The following is a 22,674-nucleotide window of genomic DNA, read 5'->3' as shown; positions in this document are numbered from 1 at the left end:
CTGGCATAAACATGAGGAAATCTTTTTTTATTTTATATATATATATATATATATATATATATATATATATATATATATAATAGTGGCACACTATTACATTTCCATGAACTAATTTTACCCCGTGTTAAGGCGAAGCTGGTCTATATTTAGCCCATCCAGCAGATGCAGGAGATATTTGCACCGGCCAGCCGCTGAGATTTACAGAATATTTTCCACACTGAGTGTTGTGTGTGTGTGTATTAATATCAAGCTCCTGCGAGCCGCTGACACACACTGCATGACAGTAATGTGTTGCACTTGTTCCCTCGGTTATATCTGTTCCCCAGAACAGGTGCGTTTACTGGTCCAGTCCCACAGCTGGACGTTTGCATCGCGTTCATCGGTTGATCACTGCGTTTGCATTTCACATCGTGCCCTTTGACCTCTGAGATCCAGTCGGGACGTCTCTTGTGTTTTGTGCACTTAGGCCATACGATACGCCTAAAAAAATGATCACATTAAAATGTCTCATATCAGTCGATATCAAGAACTATCCCGATAAATGTCAAACCTTACTTTCTTTAAAGTTTGTGGTTTTAAAACTATCTTTATTGTCAGAACATGATGAACACTTCCCGTTTTTGAAATCTTAACACTTTACCAGTCATTTTTCCTTAACAAAATAAATATCTTTATAGATGTTCTGACTTTGACGCGCTGTAATGTTAATAATAATACATGTTCTGTCTCTTAGAAATGCTCATTTGACAGTAGTTTGAGTTTAGATGCAGATGTAAATCTGTGTTCAATAACAAAAACAGTAACATCTGTAAAAAATGGTAACAAGCTCATTATTTATGTAAATATTTGGACCGTTTGAGTTTCAGTAAAATTAACCACTAATCAAACTTTTGATATTGTTTTACAGAGGACAATTATATTGCGACAGTTTTATCGCTCAGCCCAAGCTCACGACTTGCTAATGTTAGATAATAAAAATACAATTATTTTTCTTGTTGTGCATACATATGCAACTTCGATCTAAAAAATGTAAATGAGTAAAATCAATTATAATTAATGCTGTATTTTTAATCTTTTCCGTTTTTCATTTTTGTAATTTTGAATTAAAAAATGTAAACTTTTATAAATGTGTTTTTCTCTTCTGTCAAACTTTATTAGTTTTCTAATAAACTGCTTAATTAGTTTTAGTTTTTTAAATATCTATATAGTTTAATTCTTTTGTACATCAACTAAATTAAAATAAAAAATAAAAATTCCTCGGCAACTTGCAGAAATAATAAAAGCATTTTTTTTCTTCATATTTTAATGTTTAAGTAACAAAAACATTTATTAAATGGTAAAATTCAAGGACCGCTTTCATCGTTTGTGCAGAAAGTGTTTCCACCAAAGGACAAGGCTATGAAAGATGGGTGCATCTGTGTTTTTATTAAGGGGAAAACTGCTACAAATACACTAAGTGTCTTATTAAACCTCAGTCAGTATTACAGCTTCATAAATGCACACCATCAATAACATCAGCATTGTTATTACTGTTATCTGGTTATTATTCATAGCCGTGAATAAGCCGACACACCGATGGCGCCCTCTGCCTGTGGCAGCACGAAAACACCGCTTCTCTGGTCAGATGAGGGCATTTCACAACTCAATCCAGGACATGTCCGAGAGTCTGGCACGTTTCCTTCTCAAGCATCCGCAATTACGCTTCCAACATATTCCACAGAGTTGCTGTAACGCGTCGAGTCCTCAAGAGGGTTTCATTTCTCCTTTATATACACACACACCACAAGCCATCCGTTGTTCTTCTGGAGAGCCGTCAACAAACACAAGAAATGCAGAAGTCCTGTATGTTTATGTGACAGTGTGCATTGATGTTACAATATACAAAAAGAGTGAAAAATATACATTTTAAGGTCATTCCCAAAGGTATCAGGACTTGGAGAGCTGTGTTGTACAATATCAAAAGTTTCACTTAAAAAAAAGAAAAGAAAAAAAAAGTACATACTATGCTACAGCTGTGCACATGAATATTGTTTGAGCAATATATTTAGACACTTAAAAAAAAAAAAAAAAAAAATACAGTAAAAACATTGGAATACTGGGAAACTTAGTTGTCTTTTTCTACTTTCTACTCCTCAATATCGTTCTTTCAGAGCAAGACCATTAAATACCGACACCATGTAAAAGCCAATCAGAAACACATTGCCATCAAATACAGTGAACACATTTTCAGGAGGCAATCTTTCAGCTTTTACTTCTGCTTTAAGTTAGGTTTTTTTTTTTTTTTTTTAAACATAACATACAATATTATCAATTACTGAAAAGCGTTTCTGAAAATGTTTAGTTGAACTTGACCGACCTTTTCCACACAACAATGACATGAACAATGACAAATTCATCTGCCTCGTGTCAAATACATTTGGCAGTGAGTTACTAAATAACTGGAACAAAATTCCTACTCGATCATCAAAAGACATTTGAGTTAATTAAAGTGCAATGTTTTTAACATGCTTCCTCGCAGAAAGGTGATCGCACCTTAATCCAAACCTCAGCGTATGCCAGCGAACCAAACGTGGCAGTCCTGCCATTTTATGTACAATTTAACCATAAAACAAAAGAAGAATAAAGTCATCACTTATACTATGAATGTATAAGCCTCTTAACGGGCCTCTTAATAAATACCAAACAAGGACATTCCCAACATTACCCAGAAGGCCTTACACATTATAAATGGCCCCGTATTCAGTACAAATGTACATCAAAAGACAAATGACAAATAACACCGTGTCCTAATGAGACGTCACACGTTTCCAGCGAAGAAATGTGTCAGAAAGTGTCAAACGTTATTAAATTACCGTCTCAACGAGGCGACAACTTTGATATTATCCTCAAAAACTCCGATTTGCACAGAAGAGAGATGCATGTCATGCCATTAGGACACGGCGCTATTCTTAAAGAAATCAATGCAAACTCTATGATGGCTTTTAAGAAAACCATACAGGAATGATCACTCTAAGTGATTACACAATAAACTTTCTAAATGATTAGAAACCGACAGCAGGACATTTATAGAAGTTCATAAATGTTCCTTTTTTTCCCCCCAAATCATGTTGAGTCACTTTCCACAGACCATTGCAGAAATCAGACCGATCTACAGTGTTGGGGGAAGTTACTTTTAAAAGTAATGCGTTACAATATTGCTTTACTAATTGCGTAACTTCAGTACTTTTTATGTAAAGTAATGCGTTACGTTACTTTTTCCTCATAAATGTGTTTATCTAAAGTCATTTTTGATAATAAGTATGGCTGGATTGGATCATTGAGTGTCAGCAGCAAAGACATTGGTTAATAAAGTGAGATTAAATGCATAAAGTATATTTGTGTGTAGTTTAACATTTAATTATTGCAGGTTTGTGTAATATCTGGAGTTTGCGTTTCACAGTTTTTTATTCATTTTGAGGAATACTAAATGGGAAAACACTTTTTCAAACAATGGTTTGAAAAAGAAACTGATATTTTGCTTTAAATTGAAAAGTAATGCATTACTTTACGCATTACTTGAAAAAGTAATCTGATTACGCATTACTTGAAAAAGTAATCTGATTACGCATTACTTGAAAAAGTAATCTGATTACTCGTTACTTGAAAACGTAATCTGATTACTTTACGCATTACTTGAAAAAGTAATCTGATTACGCATTACTTGAAAAAGTAATCTGATTACTCGTTACTTGAAAACGTAATCTGATTACTTTACGCATTACTTGAAAAAGTAATCTGATTACTTCACTCGTTACTTGAAAAAGTAATCTGATTACTCATTACTTGAAAAAGTAATCTGATTACTCATTACTTGAAAAAGTAATCTGATTACTCATTACTTGAAAAAGTAATCTGATTACTTTACTCATTACTTGAAAAAGTAATCTGATTACGTAACTTGCGATACTTGTAATGCGTTACACCCAACACTGGCGATTTAATTCCCGGTCTGAGAGTTTCCGATTAGACGATGATTGTGACATGCTTAACCTTGCTAAAATAGTGGTTCACAAACTGGAGATAATCACAATGACTCTTATCGCGACAGATTAAACAAACACACCGTTTATCAACACAGAAACGAATCACAAGTTAAAGCACATCATCTTATTTTAAAAAAAGTTGCTAATTTCAAAAACAAATGTTTCCAAGCAGCCCTAATGGTCTTCAGCTCTTCCGCCACGACTGGCTCTAAATATATATATCAAAAACACTGTATCCGGTAGAGTTATCAAAGCTGTATCAAATGGGAAATGATGCACCAGTATCACACAAATCCACCAAACTGAAGCTTGTAGATCTGGAACATACTCTATACAAGTACATGAACGCAAATGATTCAATGCAAGCTCAATTTCACACGTTGTGTTTCTCGAAATTAGCCAAATTCATAACAGAGGAGTGATTTAGCAGACATTAGCATTAGGGATGCACGATATATCGGCCACCATATCGGTATCGGCCGATACATGTTCATTTTATATTAAATCTGATAAATAATGTATTATTTGCTTCAGCTGAGACGCTTCAGATGCGACTGTTCAACATGATGGTTTTGTAATTGCTTGAAATATGATTGGAAAAAAGGACAATACATGTGCAGCACAATATCGGCTACATAAATTTATCATGAGAACGTCATAATTATGTCCTTCAGACATTTTAATGGTGAACCTTTTGTTTTTGTAATGAGGCTCTCAAAAATTATAAAAAATTTGGGATATAGATTTATCGGCCAATATATCGGTAATCGGCTTTCAAATCTAAAGAATTATCGGTTATCGGTATCGGCCAAAATGTTCATATCGGTGCATCTCTAATTAGCATAAACTGTTTTCTTCTAGGGTTTTCATTCATGTCAAATACGGTAGACTGTTTGATTAAGAATAGTGTTGCGTTTAAGTTAGGTAAAGTCTGTTAAACATGTTCATAGCTAGATACTAAACATCCAGTTTAATAGCACAGACATTTAAATGTGACTAATGCATTCTTGAGTAATAACAACAACATTTCTGAATACTCCTCAGGATGGGCTCAGGCTTCAGGAGTTTTTAAACCCTAACTAATTATGATTATGCATCACGCACACGAGGAGAATCTTTACAGATTGTCTTCTCTCAAATCTCAAACATGCACACACACTACAAGATATTAAGATTATCATGCACCTCGCATGATCTCATGGGGAAGCGCATGTAAACAAAATAGTTTACATCCTTTTAAACATCAATTAAACATGTAAACATCAATTTCTCCCCAGGATTGGCAGTCGAGTTGCAACAGCGCAGATTTTTCCTCAGATTGTCGGGAGGATAATCAGGGGATACATTGGCCTAAAACTCCTGTAGTCTGACCCAGGCTTAAGAAAACATTGGTTTTAGATATTGTAATGCTTCTTTGATTGAAGAAAGTAAAGCAAGCATCAGGTTAAGCACATACAAAGGGACTTTCCCCAATGCTTCGGCCAAACATTCACATTAGTGTACTTGTGTAGAGCATGTTTCGCTCAGCTCCAGGCATATATAACACTCTGTGGCTGAGAAGAACGTGGGAAAGGAACAGAATACTTGGGTACGTCTGCATAGTGGAGACATTAGAGTCCTGTAACACATGCCTACGCCTATCACACCAACGCATCAGTGCTCCTTTACAGCGTTCATAGGCTTGGATTCAACATGTACAAAGTACTGAACCCCACTATCAGTAGTAGTAAACGACAAGAAAAGGAATCTGCACACTGTTCCACTTCTACGCCCTGAAAAGTGAAGCCAAAACGTTTCGATCGCCCCCTGGTGGTTGGCTGCAGTATAGGTTGTAAACCCCGCCCCCTTTCCATGTAATCGAATGGGACGCGAGCCAAACAAAAAGATCCAATTACACTTCAAATAATTTTTTTCTCGAATATGGTTTCTGTCATTTTAGGTAGTTCTCATCATGCTGACGTATGTTCAAGTGTTCATTTCTCCAATAAGTTTGGTTTTAGCTAGTTATTTTAATGCTGCGCAGACTCCGGCTCCGATTGTCCCTTCCCAGGGAGTTTGATTGACAGGCGATCTGACCAATCATAATCTGCCATCCACCGAATCCGCCATTTTGTCCAACAAAGCAGTCAGGAGAGTTAGTAGATTAACGTCGGTGGACTTTTTTACTTGAAAAACGGTGTGTACCGACGTCTTTCCACGGTTGAAACAACATACCTTCTGATGTTCATTCATGTTTATTTGATGCTATAAATTAACAACTGTTTCTTGGATATTTTGGCTTCATTTTTCTACCGTGGAAGAAAGCGGGAGACACTTTGTCCATCTTTTTGTACAGTCTATTGGACGTTCTCAAGTTTCTCTATATCAATTCTGTCTTCAAGTCACATCGGAATTTCACATCACATTTTCTAACAGCCATTAATGGAAAAAAGGTGCTTTTAAAAAGCACAGGGTGTAATTACAGCAACTACCAGCAGGGGTATCATGCCAATTAACCAATCGTTGTCCATTTGGTGATCGTTAAGTACAAAATGACATTTCCCATAATTCTCTGATGAGATATATGCAAAAAAAGCTTGCCAAACGCATCCCTTTTATTCCAACCAAACCACTTGAATTCACGTCACGATTCCTGAACTCGTAAATAAAAATGCAGATGAACAGTACCAATGAACAGATCAAACGCTTCAGCACATCTCTAGAAGCTCGCCGTCGTATTATCAGTGCACCATTTGAAACGGAAACTTTTTTCCAAAAATATAAACTTTAATCTTATCCGATGCTTCTTAGAAAATATTACCGTAGCAAGTTAAGAGCAGAGTATATGCAGTCCTGTCGGTCAGTATTCTGGTATTGAACTATAAAAGAACAACGATACTAGAATTCAGACATGTAGAAAACTGTGACGAGTGCAAGTATTCACATCAACTCTTGATTAAAAAAAGGGCGGATGGTTTTCAGCATTCCTTAAATGATGACATGAGTGATAATGAGTCTCTCGTTTCTGTATTGGTATTGCCTAAAGATGAGAGTTCATCACGAGGACAGCAAACCCCAACGTGGTTTCAATAATTCAGATAACGTGGCGCTGATCCCTCCGTGCTCGATTTCACTTCACGTTTGGATAGAAAACAACAGGAAGAACAGCAAGAACAAGCATGGTGATATTTATCTATTCCTTCGTCTGACCTTTTGCATACATCACTGTTTTTTGTTGGTTTGACGGTGGCGATGGAACTAAAGCTACTTCAGGATCAAGCTGGAGTGTAGCTCAGAAATATAGACCAGAAGAGAGGTAGAGTGAGAGGAAATACAGAGAAACAATGAAAATATTGAGCCTAAAACAAGACAGGCGAGAAGATCCTTCACATGTTTGCGTTTGTGTAACAGGATATGACGTCAGACTCTCAGCTCTCGGCCAATGAGAGGGTCAGTGCTGCCTGCAGTGCTGACTCCTCATCAATACTGTAATCCTGCGTTCACAAACAGAGAAAAACAACATGTCCAGGTCAGTGTGGTTTAAGTCTTTAAGTCTAATAGTTGGGGGCCTTAAGCACATTTTCGCGCAAATTCATCTAAAAGCGCCAAATTTGGCACAGATGTAGCTCAGGTCATACCGAAATGATTTAGCTAGGGCGCCGGAGCCAGCGACCCTCGGGGCCAAGATGGCGGCCAAATCCAATATGGCCGCCGCCCGAAAAGGGTTCCGGCTTTAACTTTTGAACCACATGAGTTACAAATACAAACTTGATATGTTTTTCAGCTTAATTGATCATGAGAAACACATAGGAATGTTTATATTTATGACCCAGTATATCTGGACCCCTCGATCCTCCAATTCCAATATGGCCGCTCTCCAAAAAAGCAGTTTGGGCTGTAGTATGGGGCCTTACATACCATTGTACGCGCAAATTCATCTATAAGCACCAAATTTGGCACAGATGTAGCTGAGGAGATACTGAAATGATTTAGCCAGGGCGCCCGAGCCAATGGTCCCTGAGACCAAGATGGCGGCCAAATCCAATATGGCCGCCGCCTGAAAGGGTTTCGGCTATAGCTTTTGAGCCAGATGAGATACAAATACAAACTTGATGTCTATTTTACCTTCTTTGACCATGGGAAACCCATAGGAATACTTACATTTATGATTGGGTATATCAGGACCCCCCAAATTCCCTAAATTCAATATGGCCGCTGTCCAAAAAACGGTTTTGTCTACAAATTTTGAACCAAATGCGCTACAAATGAGGATGTGGTGTCTATTTTATGTTGATTGACCACAGAAAGTCCATTGGCATATTTATATTTATACTTGTGTAAGTCTGGAACCTGTATTCTTTTCAAGACTGTGGTTGAAAATCCTTTTTTTTTTTACCACAACTTTGAAGGTTATTCTCAATGTTGATTAATTTCCTTATAAAAGTGAAATGGTTTTCAGTGTACCACAGGTGAATACATTTCAAAGTGTAATCATATAAGAAAGAATAAGACACAATCATTATTGCAAGGCAATATTTATATTATGTTAAATTATTTAAATAATAATATAGTCAATTTTTCCAAAACTCTTAAAGGTTTGCTTAGCATAACAAAAAAACAGCAATAACATAAAAAACAACAGTGAATTCTCATGGTCTCTCACATGAATTATCATTATCACTCACAATCACCGGATCTCTCATTGTCTTCACCATCATTGTTTGTACAAGCACCCTCACATGCACATATAGAAGTGCAATGAACTCCAGCTTTACAGCACTTACAGTGCCCTCTACATGCTGTCTTGCAGCCACAGTGGAGGAGAATGGTGCAGGCTTTACTGGCGTCTCCGAGATTAGTCCAGTAAGGTTCCCAAGTCTTGCTCGTAGAGTCCCGAAACCAACCCCATGCATTAAACTCTGGGATATCTTGCTGGACAGCGGTTGCCTGATTCCAGTAGAAGCTGGCCTGCAGCAGTGCTCTTTTGATGTGCTGAATCAATGCAGCTTGGGTGGGTGGCAGGTTCTCAAGATACTTGGTACCATTCGAGAAAAGATGATGTCTAGCTTCATCTACACGGCTGGAACCACAGCTCTTGCTGTACATGATGAGCTCATGTGACAGATTCATAGCTCATGGTCCAAATGGTCCGGCCAACTACTGAAAAAACATTCCATGACTACGTTAACACCAATATTGCTGGGTTTGTGAGGTCACACATGAGCTATGAATCTGTCACGTGATTGGATATTGTGTTTGATACATATCCAGAGGAGAAACTCAAAACACAAACTCACCAACGCAGAGGAACCGGATCAAGAACTAAAGTAGATGGGAGAACTCCAATTCCAAAACGTAACTGGATATATCTATTATATATATACTGGATATATTGTTATATATCTAACTATTTGGATATATCAGTGAAGAGATAACCAAGCATGGCATGTCAGGTAAACTTCTCCTTTCCACCAAGAAAGATGCTGTACTCTCCAACAGACCAGGGTATGACATGTCTGCCCTTCAGCCTTGTAATCATCCAGAAGCAGATACAAGAATAATCCTGCATCTTGCACATGCTGGGGCCAATGGCCATAAAAAGGCAATTGTCCGGACTGTCGACAGCGATCTTGTCATCCTTGCCATCCGCTTCTTCAACACACTCGGCCTCACAGAGCTCTGGATCGGCTTTGCAGGTGGAAAAAACTACAGGGACATTCCTGCTCATGAAATCAGCAAGGATCTTGGTCCCCAGAAGTCACTAGCCTTACCACTCTTCCACGCTTTAACAGGCTGTGACACAACCTCAGCCTTCCTGTGCCATGGGAAAAAGAGTGCATGGGCAGCTTGGGAGGCAACACCAGATCTCACAGAATCTCTGGTTACCCTCACCTTGGAGCCTGAACAGATCAACAATGACGTCCATGTCCAAAGACTGGAGCGTATGGTCATCATCATGTACAGCAAGAGCTGTGGTTCCAGCCGTGTAGATGAAGCTAGACATCACCTTTTCTCAAATGGTACCAAGTATCTTGAGAACCTGCCACCCACCCAAGCTGCATTGATTCAGCACATCAAAAGAGCACTTCTGCAGGCCAGCTTCTACTGGAATCAGGCAACCGCTGTCCAGCAAGATATCCCAGAGTTCAATGCATGGGGATGGTATCGGGACTCTACGAGCAAGACTTGGGAACCTTACTGGACTAATCTCGGAGACGCCAGTAAAGCCTGCACCATTCTCCTCCACTGTGGCTGCAAGACAGCATGTAGAGGGCACTGTAAGTGCTGTAAAGCCGGAGTTCATTGCACTTCTACACTCACCTAAAGGATTATTAGGAACACCATACTAATACTGTGTTTGACCCCCTTTCGCCTTCAGAACTGCCTTAATTCTTCGTGGCATTGATTCAACAAGGTGCTGAAAGCATTCTTTAGAAATGTTGGCCCATATTGATAGGATAGCATCTTGCAGTTGATGGAGATTTGTGGGATGCACATCCAGGGCACGAAGCTCCCGTTCCACCACATCCCAAAGATGCTCTATTGGGTTGAGATCTGGTGACTGTGGGGGCCATTTTAGTACAGTGAACTCATTGTCATGTTCAAGAAACCAATTTGAAATGATTCGAGCTTTGTGACATGGTGCATTATCCCGCTGGAAGTAGCCATCAGAAGATGGGTACATGGTGGTCATAAAGGGATGGACATGGTCAGAAACAATGCTCAGGTAGGCCGTGGCATTTAAACGATGTCCAATTGGCACTAAGGGGCCTAAAGTGTGCCAAGAAAACATCCCCCACACCATTACACCACCACCACCAGCCTCCACAGTGGTAACAAGGCATGATGGATCCATGTTCTCATTCTGTTTACGCCAAATTCTGACTCTACCATCTGAATGTCTCAATAGAAATCTCGAGACTCATCAGACCAGGCAACATTTTTCCAGTCTTCAACTGTCCAATTTTGGTGAGTTCGTGCAAATTGTAGCCTCTTTTTCCTATTTGTAGTGGAGATGAGTGGTACCCGGTGGGGTCTTCTGCTGTTGTAGCCCATCCGCCTCAAGGTTGTGCGTGTTGTGGCTTCACAAATGCTTTGCTGCATACCTCGGTTGTAACGAGTGGTTATTTCAGTCAAAGTTGCCCATTCTCCTCTGACCTCTAGCATCAACAAGGCATTTTCGCCCACAGGCCTGCCGCATACTGGATGTTTTTCCCTTTTCACACCATTCTTTGTAAACCCTAGAAATGGTTGTGCGTGAAAATCCCAGTAACTGAGCAGATTGTGAAATACTCAGACCGGCCCGTCTGGCACCGACAACCATGCCACGCTCAAAATTGCTTAAATCACCATTCTTTCCCATTCTGACATTCAGTTTGGAGTTCAGGAGATTGTCTTGACCAGGACCACACCCCTAAATGCATTGAAGCAACTGCCATGTGATTGGTTGATTAGATAATTGCATTAATGAGAAATTGAACAGGTGTTCCTAATAATCCTTTAGGTGAGTGTATATGTGCATGTGAGGGTGCTTGTACAAACAATGATGGTGAAGACAATGAGAGATCCGGTGATTGTGAGTGATAATGATAATTCATGTGAGAGACCATGAGAATTCACTGTTGTTTTTTATGTTATTGCTGTTTTTTTGTTATGCTAAGCAAACCTTTAAGAATTTTGGAAAAACTGACTATATTATTATTTTAACAATTTGACATAAATATTGCCTTGCAATAATAATTGTGTCTTATTCTTTCTTATATGATTACACTTTGAAATTTATTCACCTGTGGTAAACTGAAAACCATTTCACTTTTATAAGGAAATGAATCAACATTGAGAATAACCTTCAAAGTTGTGGTAAAAAAAAGGATTTTCAACCACAGTCTTGAAAAGAATACAGGTTCCAGACTTACACAAGCATAAATATAAATATGCCAATGGACTTCCTGTGGTCAATAAACATCATCCTCATTTGTAGCGCATTTGGTTCAAAATTTGTAGTCAAAACCGTTTTTCGGACAGCGCCCATATTGAATTTAGGGAATTTGGGGGATCCTGATATACCCAATCATAAATGTAAGTATTCCTATGGGTTTCCCATGGTCAAAGAAGGTAAAATAGACATCAAGTTTGTATTTGTATCTCATCTGGCTCAAAAGCTATAGCCGAAACCCTTTCAGGCGGCGGCCATATTGGATTTGGCCGCCATCTTGGTCTCAGGGACCACTGGCTCGGGCACCCTGGCTAAATCATTTCAGTATCCCCTCAGCTACATCTGTGCCAAATTTGGTGCTTGTAGATGAATTTGCGCATACAATGGTGTGTAAGGCCCCATACTACAGCCCAAACTGCTTTTTTGGAGAGCGGCCATATTGGAATTGGAGGATCAAGGGGTCCAGATATACTGGGTCATAAATATAAACATTCCTATGTGTTTCTCATGATCAATTAAGCTGAAAAACATATCAAGTTTGTATTTGTAACTCATGTGGTTCAAAAATTAAAGCCGGAACCCTTTTCGGGCGGCGGCCATATTGGATTTGGCCGCCATCTTGGCCCCGAGGGTCACTGGCTCCGGCGCCCTAGCTAAATCATTTCGGTATGACCTGAGCTACATCTGTGCCAAATTTGGCGCTTTTAGATGAATTTGCGCGAAAATACCTATTTATGTACTTAAGGCCCCCAACTATAAAGAAATATCAAGATTTTACTCTACTAAAATCAAATTAATTCATGTATTTATTAAGCACCGATAAACACATCAGCAGTTGAACCCATAATGCTGTACAAATAAGATAAAACAATGAAAGGAAACAAAAATAATAATAAAAAGGAAACAATACAAAATAAAATCAGCAAATTTAACAGTTTAAAAAGACAAAGTAAAAAAAAACGATTTCAATTAAGATTTAAACAAACAGAATTTGAGGTTTTCACAGATAAAGGCTTAAAAGGCCCAACTATTGCCTTCAACCGTGATCTAGGCTGAGACAAAGAGCAGTTTTCTGTGGACCTGAGACATCTTGTTGGCTTATTTTTGTTTAATAAGTCAGACAAATCAGAGGGTGACAGATCGTTTAGGGATCTAAAAACAAAGGCCAATATCTTAAAATCTATTTTATAACACACTGGCAGTCAATTTAAAGATTTTAAGATCGGAGTAATATGCGCTCGCTTACAAGTCCCGGTTACAAACCCGGCTGCAGCATTTTCGAGCATTAAGTAACATTAATGACAGACAGCAGCAGGTTTATTAGGCTACTGTCACTTTAAGAACTAATCCACGGATCCAATGATACGATTTTCTTCCAACCGTTTACTTTCACTTAAGGCATAACCGACTGTCAAATGAATACCCACCAAAATTAAAAGTTGGATATATTTTTGTGTGTATTTATCCTTTCAAGCGCAATAGGAAATTTCGAAATTGGTAAATACGCCTATAAAAGCATTATAATTTCCCGACACCATAGTTATAAAAAAAAAAAAAAGTAACTGAGAAAAATGAGATTTGGTCCTCAGAGGCCATGTCCAAAATAATCTAGCATTAATCTCAAAAAGATTCATTAAAATAAGTTATTTCTCCATCACCTGTGTGACATCATTAACCATCGTGGTTAAACGACACATTATACGTTTTTGCATTTCAGTTGTAAAGTACAGCTTGCATTAAAATGCAATAGTGAGAATAGTGGGGATTAAACAAACAAACAAAAACAAACACATGTCCAGCTATGCAGTACAGTAATTAACATTTTGAAGGGTAAAATATGCTTAATTGTCATAAAAATGTCACAATATAATTTAACTTAATTGTCCAAAAAAAAAAAATTCCTAATTTTCTGTATGCAAAATATCTTATATTTTCTATGTAATTTGGGGTGAAATGTAAACAGTACATATTCACTTGATCAGGAAGGAGTTGCTCTCCTTGGTTGAATCTCATTAAACAGAGAAACTGAACTGCTGTTTTATTTGTGATGAGGTTTTGTACGAGGTTCCCTCTCTTCTGCAGATGTAGGCAGGAGAAAGCAGGACAGCGTTAGAATACAAAATGAAGGATATATGAATGTAAAGCATACGCCTCCTCACCACAAATGTGTCATAGGAGAATTTGTGCCGGTGGAGAAGATGCTGCAGAAAGTTTGAGCTCTTATAGCTGGGGTCGCCCCAAGGCATCGCTGAACACACCGGACACACCTGCACAACAACACACACACAAGAAGAGAGTGTTCAGCAGTGAGTTAAAGTCACATTTTACATTTGATTCATTGATTGATAAACTTTATTAATCCCCCAGGGGGAAATGTACATGTCACAGCAGCACAACAATACAATGAAGAAATAGACAACATAAACAACATTCACAACAGCAACAAGTCTTGTTCTCCAGTATCAATTTCTCAAAGCATTATGATTATATACAACCAAGTAAAAAATAGTCTGTCATCTTGTATAACGCTGGTTGTAAAATCTAATTGCGTTTGGAAAAAAAGACAGCGGGGATGAATTCATCTTGAGCTGTAGGTACTAGAGCTATTTCATCAAGAGGATGACAATCATGATTCATCATAAGAGAATGTTTCCCAATCATTTTATATTCTTTAAGGTGCGTAACACACTCCCCACAACAGAGCCTGTCTTCTTTATAAGTTTATTTAACTTATTCTTCTCCTTTCCCAACAGTCCGCCTCCCCAACATGTGACAGAGTAGATCATCACAGCAGAGACTACCCAGCAAACACATTTGTGTTGTGGCAACGTCTGTGGTACGTTGCATTTCTGCTATGGCAACGTCGCTGTCTACGTGCTCGCAACATTCTAACAACGTAGAATTGTAAGACGCGCCAGGTAGGGTTGTGCCGATGGACGATAACAGCAGCGAAAATGTAAAAGTAGGCTATAAACTTTAATATATAATTTTATTTAAACGGGTGCTTTGCTGTGCAAAGCGACATTTCGAAACATTTCACCCGCGGGCCGGGTACTTTCATTTTTGCCGCAGAGACCCTATTATGTCCTATAAATGTGTCGTATTTTTGATAATCCGCGCAGATTTCAGTTTTGTTTAAAGTTATTAATAACGAAACATGAATGAATGAGAAAGAAAAGAGCAGGATGTGCTTTATATTGAAAAGAAATATTAAAAGTGCGGTAAGTCGCGAAAGAGAACTGAATTGTACTGACTGTGCGCGCGCTCCGAGCACAACATGGACAAGCATAGTAGCCTCTGTCTCCGGTTGCGCGCCTAAACGGCCAAATAAACACAGAGATACTCACCTAGAGGATTATTAGGAACACCATACTAATACTGTGTTTGGCCCCCTTTCGCCTTCAGAACTGCCTTAATTCTACGTGGCATTGATTCAACAAGGTGCTGAAAGCATTCTTTAGAAATGTTGGCCCATATTGATAGGATAGCATCTTGCAGTTGATGGAGATTTGTGGGATGCACATCCAGGGCACGAAGCTCCCGTTCCACCACATCCCAAAGATGCTCTATTGGGTTGAGATCTGTGGGGGCCATTTTAGTACAGTGAACTCATTGTCATGTTCAAGAAACCAATTTGAAATGATTTGAGCTTTGTGACATGGTGCATTATCCTGCTGGAAGTAGCCATCAGAGGATGGGTACATGGTGGTCATAAAGGGATGGACATGGTCAGAATGAATGCTCAGGTAGGCCGTGGCATTTAAACGATGCCCAATTGGCACTAAGGGGCCTAAAGTGTGCCAAGAAAACATCCCCACACCATTACACCACCACCACCAGCCTGCACAGTGGTAACAAGGGATGATGGATCCATGCTCTCATTCTGTTTACGCCAAATTCTGACTCTACCATCTGAATGTCTCAACAGAAATCGAGACTCATCAGACCAGGCAACATTTTTCCAGTCTTCAACTGTCCAATTTTGGTGAGCTCGTGCAAATTGTAGCCTCTTTTTCCTATTTGTAGGGGAGATGAGTGGTACCCGGTGGGGTCTTCTGCTGTTGTAGCCCATCCGCCTCAAGGTTGTGCGTGTTGTGGCTTCACAAATGCTTTGCTGCATACCTCGGTTGTACCGAGTGGTTATTTCAGTCAAAGTTGTTCTTCCATCAGCTTGAATCAGTCGGCCCATTCTCCTCTGACCTCTAGCATCACAGGACTGCCGCATACTGGATGTTTTTCCCTTTTCACACCATTCTTTGTAAACCCCAGAAATGGTTGTGCGTGAAAATCCCAGTAACTGAGCAGATTGTGAAATACTCAGACCGGCCCGTCTGGCACCAACAACCATGCCACGCTCAAAATTGCTTAAATCACCTTTCTTTCCCATTCTGACATTCAGTTTGGAGTTCAGGAGATTGTCTTGACCAGGACCACACCCCTAAATGCATTGAAGCAACTGCCATGTGATTGGTTGATTAGATAATTGCATTAATGAGAAATTGAACAGGTGTTCCTAATAATCCTTTAGGTGAGTGTATATCAAAATGCCAAGTCGAGTATTCCCGTAAACACAGTAGATGTAAGTAGTACTGTGTGCATTCTCTCTCACACACGCACACGAAGAGGATTTATGTTCATCAGTTGGTAACTCAACCTCACAGTGAAAGCCCTGCACAATTAATTCTATATGGCAACTTATTTATTGTTTGCTGAATATATGTTTGTTTTTAGTTGTCTATGGACCTAATAATTACTACTGTTGAAATTTTATTGAAAAAAAGCACGTTTTTAATAATATTATTATAAATTAACCCCACCCCACGATATCATCGTCCATCGCGATGTTTTACTGTAAACATCGTCAACTGCCAATTTAGGGGACATCGCCCAACCCTAGCACCAGGGCTGTATTGTTGCGCGACATTCAGCAACAGAGAGACGACGTTCTGGCCATTTTTTTATGCTAGATATAGATATCCCCAATTTAGCATGTTTTGTGGTTAATTTTTAATAGTCATATGTTAAAAAATTATATACCTTTTTTTATCCCTATTATTATTTATGGGCCTGACAGTAAATTCATTATAATCAACATCTGCAAGTGCACACTTTGAAGAGTAAAACATAGACATAGAAGGTTACCTAATTCAACTTTATTAAAACTGCATATGGTAATCAAATTGCACTTCCAAAAGTCATACATTTGTGAGAAAACAAAACAGGGAGTGGATTAACGTTAACCAGCATGAGCAGACATGAGAAAATTTAGCAAAGAAACGAATGAGATGACAAATGAAAGGAAAAAATAAACAGTTGTGCGAGCAGTTACAAACAAAAATTTTCTCTGTGCGTTTCCAAAAAAGAAAAAAGAAAAAAGGAAAAAGCATTAATGTACAACAAGTAGCTACACGCTGAAATCAATTTCTCATCATTAAAGTCATTTTGACTTCATACTTTTGGCATAAAGTTAAATATTTGTCATACCTGACCAGAAGATGTTCAAATAAATGTCACATTAGACAAGGAAGTTGTAGGTTGTGTTTGAATAAGTACGTATCTTATTTAGCTGAGGTCAATTAAGCGCAGTTCTCGCGTAAGGATTGCTCGATGAAGAATGAGAGACGGCCCAATGGTCAGCTGAAATTCAGGGCATCAGGGCAGTGACGAGTACATGTGTCGTCTAGTGGTTGTCAAGACACCGTTGGCACAACCTTCAGCAATGGCCCTGAACGGTGGTTCAATGTCAACATTGTGACAACGCTGTAACAACCTTCACCACACAACGTAGTTATAGCAACCTTTTGGCCATGTTGTTAAAACGTTGTTAGAAGGTTGGGTACGTTGTGCCAACGTTCTGTGTTTGCTGGGCACAGTCATAGAAGGTCTTAAATAGTACATGACAAACCCCAAAGAGTCGCCTTAACAAATGAATACGACGTTGACCCTTCTTATAAACTTGCATTGTATTGTCAGACCAGTTGAGCTTGATGTTCAAATATACACACAGATACTTGTAAGTTGTTACAATCTCAACTTCTGACTCTCGTAAATTTACTGGTACCACTTGCTGAGGAAGTGCTACAATCAACCACAATTTCCCTTGTCTTACTAGCATTTAGCCTGAGACTGGTTTCTCTCACACCAGTCCACGAAACTCTTTATTAGCTCCCTATATTCCCTCTCATCGTGGTCCGTTACACAGCCAACTATTGCAGAATCATCAGAACATTTCTGGAGATGACAAGTTTATAAAGAGAGTTATACTGAAAATCAGATGTATAAAAAGTGAACAAAAATGGTCCTAAAACCGTTCCTTGAGGGACTCCAGTGCTGCACTTCACTACCTGAGACACACAGTCCTGCATCCTCACACACACTGTGGCGTATTAGAGAGATGATCAGTTATCCAGTTCACCATACCAAGATGTACTCCAACATTTTCCATCTTACTTCGTAGTAGGATCGATTGCTCCTGTCTGCCTCGCTGCCTGCTGTGAGTGTGTTTTCTTCGGTGCTGTAAGCTCCGTCTTTGCCTCGTATTTCTTTGTTTTGAACCATCATTTACTACAATTTGTAGTTGTTTATACTAAATACAGCTTACCCAACATCTCAGATTGACATCGCTAGCTTCCATTACTACTAGCACAACACGCTAATTCGCTACTGCTAGCCTGTTAACGCGCCACCCGTGCGCTCAGCTGTTTTATTTATTTATTTTTCTCTCGCGCGCTCGCGCCTTTGAGTTAATAAAAGCTCAGGTAAGTAATAATCAGTCAACAAACACGGTGAGTAATGTCTTGTCCTGTTATTGTCACCTGCACTTCATGTCACATGTTTAGCATAGACTTCTCTGTTGGCAATGTAGGATTTATATGTGATAAATGTAAGGAGACAGTTAGGCTGACAGAGAAGATTTCAGAATTAGAGACACGCATCCAAACTTTAATTGAGGATAGTAAGAGTGCTAGAGCTTTAGATACTATTTTGGATGCGCCTAGCATAGTGAACACTTTACATGAGTCGGTTCCGGCTGAAGTAGAGCCTGTGCAGCCGGGCAAATGGGTGACAGTGAGGGATCGCTCTAGTCGCGGATCAAAAAACCACTCTTCCGTTCCGATTACCACAACAAATCGATTTGCCCCGCTCAGTGAAACACCCACTGAGAATTCTGTTGATTGTGCCCTAGTAATTGGTGATTCGATCACACGGAACGTGAAAATAGAGACACCAGCGAACATAGTCACATGTTTGCCGGGAGCCAGAGCGCCTGACATCAAAGCAAATTTAAAAGTGCTGGCTAATGCTAATCGTAAATTCTCTAAGATCATTATTCATGTCGGCACTAATGATGTTCGACTCCGCCAGTCGGAGATCACCAAAATTAATATTAAAGAGGTGTGTGAACTTGCAAGTACGATGTCAGGCACTGTAATTTGCTCTGGCCCCCTTCCTGTTCGCAGGAGTGATGAGATAGTTAGTAGATTGTGTTCGCTGAATCGCTGGCTGTCTGAGTGGTGTCCGTGTAATAATATAGAATTCATAGACAATTGGAAAAGTTTTTGGGGCAAACCTGACCTGTTGAAAAGAGATGGTATTCATCCCTCCTGGGATGGTGCTGCTCTTCTATCTAGTAATATGGCTCATAGTCTTAGAGCTCAAACATGACAAATTGGGCACCAGGTCAGGAAGCAGACAGACTGGCTAAACCAACCGTCTGCTAGCGGCATCGCGTCACCCAGGTCAGATAAATCCCATCACATAGAGCCTCTTTCACCTAGCTATCATCATATAGAGACTGTGTCTGTTCCCCGATTTTGGAAATCCCAAAAATGTTTAACCCATCTAAGGTTAAAAATTTAATTGATGTTCAACAAATAAAAAACAGCTATAATACAGATGAGCAAATGCTAAAGCTTGGGTTGCTGAATATTCGATCGCTTACTTCAAAAGCACTCATTGTTAATGATATGATTTCAGATAATAACCTAGATGTGCTGTGTTTGACAGAAACCTGGCTAAAACCAAGCGATTACATTACTTTAAATGAGTCCACCCCGCAAGATTACTGTTATAAACATGAGCCTCGTCTGAAACGCAAAGGGGGTGGTGTTGCTGTAATCTATAGTAATATTTTCAAAACCACTAAGAAATCAAGTTTCGAATATAATTCTTTTGAAGTGTTGGTGCTTAATGTAAAAATATATAGTATAAATGATAAATCCCGTTTGAGATTTGTGCTGGCTACTGTATACAGGCCACCAGGGCACCATACAGACTTTATCAAAGAATTTGCGGACTTTCTATCAGAGTTAGTATTGGCTGCAGATAAAGTACTAATTGTTGGTGATTTTAATATACACATCGATAATGAAAAAGATGCATTGGGTTTGGCATTTAAAGACATTGTAAACTCAATTGGAGTTAGACAACACGTGTCAGGACCTACTCATCGTCGTAATCATACTCTAGATCTAATATTTTCACATGGAATAGATGTTGATGCCGTTGAAATTCTGCAGCAGAGCGATGACATCTCAGATCATTATCTAGTCTCGTGTAAATTACATTTAGCCAAGGCTGCAAAGCCGACTCCGTGTTACAAATATGTTAGACCTATCACTTCTGCTACTAAAGATTGCTTTATTAATAATCTTCCTGATCAGTTTCATCATTTTAGCATCCCGGATAGCTTAGAAAAACTTGATATTGCAACAGAAACTTTTAACTCTCTCTTTTCCAGCACTTTAGACACAGTTGCTCCTTTGCGCTTAAAGAAGATTAAAGAAAATAGTCCAACGCCGTGGTACAACGAGCACACTCGGGCCCTTAAGAGAGCAGCCAGAAAAATGGAGCGCAACTGGAAGAAAACAAAATTAGAGGTATTTCGCATTTCATGGAAAGAGAGCTCGATTGCATACAGAGAGGCTTTAAAAGCTGCTAGATCTGCTTATTTTTCAACCCTATTAGAAGAAAATAAACATAATCCTAGGTATTTATTTGAAACAGTGGCTAAACTAACGAAAAAGAAAGCTTCAAGCCCAGAAGTTTCCAAGCAGCACAGCAGTAATGACTTTATGAACTTCTTCACTTATAAGACTGATAATATCAGGGATAAAATTATAACTATGCAACCGTCTACTACAGTATCGCATCAGGCAGTGCATTGTAGTCTCCCTGAGGAAAAATTTGATTCATTCATTGCTATAGGAGAGGAAGAATTTACTAAACTCGTTATATCATCTAAATCTACAACATGTATGTTAGACCCTATACCGACTAAGCTAATGAAAGAGATGCTTCCAGAGGTCATAGATCCTCTTCTTAATATCATTAATTCATCTTTGTCTCTAGGATACGTACCAAAAAACTTTAAGCTGGCTATGATTAAACCGCTTGTTAAAAAAATGCAACTTGATCCTTCAGAATTAGTCAATTACAGGCCGATCTCGAATCTACCTTTTCTGTCAAAGATACTAGAAAAGGCAGTATCTTCACAACTATGTTCCTTTCTAGAAAGAAATGATATCTGCGAGGATTTTCAGTCCGGATTTAGACCATACCATAGTACTGAGACTGCTCTCGTTAGAGTCACAAATGATTTGCTCTTATCATCCGATCGTGGTTGTATCTCTCTATTAGTGTTACTCGATCTTAGTGCTGCATTTGACACCATTGACCACAACATTCTTTTAAATAGACTAGAAAACTATGTTGGCATTAGTGGAATTGCACTAGCATGGTTTAAATCATACTTATCTGACCGTTATCAGTTTGTAGCAGTAAATGAAGAGATGTCTTATCAATCACAAGTTCAGTATGGCGTACCACAGGGCTCAGTACTAGGACCGCTGCTGTTCACTCTGTACATGCTACCATTAGGAGATATCATTAGGAAACATGGAATTAGCTTCCACTGTTATGCCGACGATACTCAGCTCTATATTTCTTCAAAACCTAACGAAACTTACCAATTCACTAAATTAACGGAATGCATAGCTGATATAAAAAATTGGATGACTCGTAATTTCCTACTTCTAAATTCTGAAAAAACAGAGATTCTAATTATTGGACAAAAAACTTCCTCACGTAATAACCTAGAATACTGTCTAACACTTGATGGCTGCTCTGTTAAGTCTTCGTCGTCGGTTAGGAACCTGGGTGTGCTCTTTGATACCAATCTTTCATTTGAAAGTCACGTGTCTAGTATCTGTAAAACCGCATTTTTCCATCTTAAAAATATATCTAAATTATGTCATATGCTCTCATTGACAAATGCGGAACAATTAGTCCATGCGTTCATGACCTCAAGGCTAGATTATTGTAATGCTCTACTGGGTGGTTGCCCTGCACGCTTAATAAACAAACTACAGCTAGTTCAAAACGCAGCAGCTCGAGTTCTTACCAGAACCAGGAAGTATGACCATATTAGCCCGGTTCTGTCAAAACTGCATTGGCTCCCTATTAAACATCGCATCAATTTTAAAATATTGCTGATTACTTACAAAGCACTAAATGGTTTAGCTCCGCAGTACTTGAGCGAGCTCTTAACGCATTATAGTCCTTCACGTCTATTGCGATCTCAAAATTCCGGCCAGTTGATAATACCTAGAATATCTAAATCGACTGCTGGCGGTAGATCCTTTTCCTATTTAGCACCAAAACTTTGGAACAGCCTTCCTACCATTGTCCGGGAAGCAGACACACTCTGTCAGTTCAAATCTAGATTAAAGACACATC

At 39.0% G+C, this 22,674-nt stretch overlaps 1 protein-coding gene across 2 annotated transcripts in view; it reads right to left on the bottom strand.

Annotated features, from left to right (window-relative positions):
• Nucleotides 1–2,363: 2,363 nt before the first annotated feature.
• The window catches only part of rnf166 (ring finger protein 166), a 52,331-nt gene continuing 32,020 nt past the window's right edge, over nt 2,364–22,674 (bottom strand). For both annotated transcript variants that reach the window (XM_084405425.1, XM_084405426.1), the window contains exons 5-6: nt 14,097–14,204; nt 2,364–7,495 (exon numbers count right to left, since the gene is read on the bottom strand). In XM_084405425.1, the coding sequence (XP_084261551.1) occupies nt 7,430–7,495; nt 14,097–14,204 (174 nt within the window). In that variant the 3' untranslated portion in view covers nt 2,364–7,429. The remainder of the gene's footprint in view (nt 7,496–14,096; nt 14,205–22,674) is intronic.

The sequence above is a fragment of the Rutilus rutilus genome (genome assembly GCF_951802725.1).
Source record: "Rutilus rutilus genome assembly, chromosome: 3".
In the NCBI taxonomy this organism is placed as follows: domain Eukaryota; kingdom Metazoa; phylum Chordata; class Actinopteri; order Cypriniformes; family Leuciscidae; genus Rutilus; species Rutilus rutilus.
Note: the sequence above shows the minus strand (reverse complement) of the source record. Positions and strands in the feature narration are given on the sequence as shown.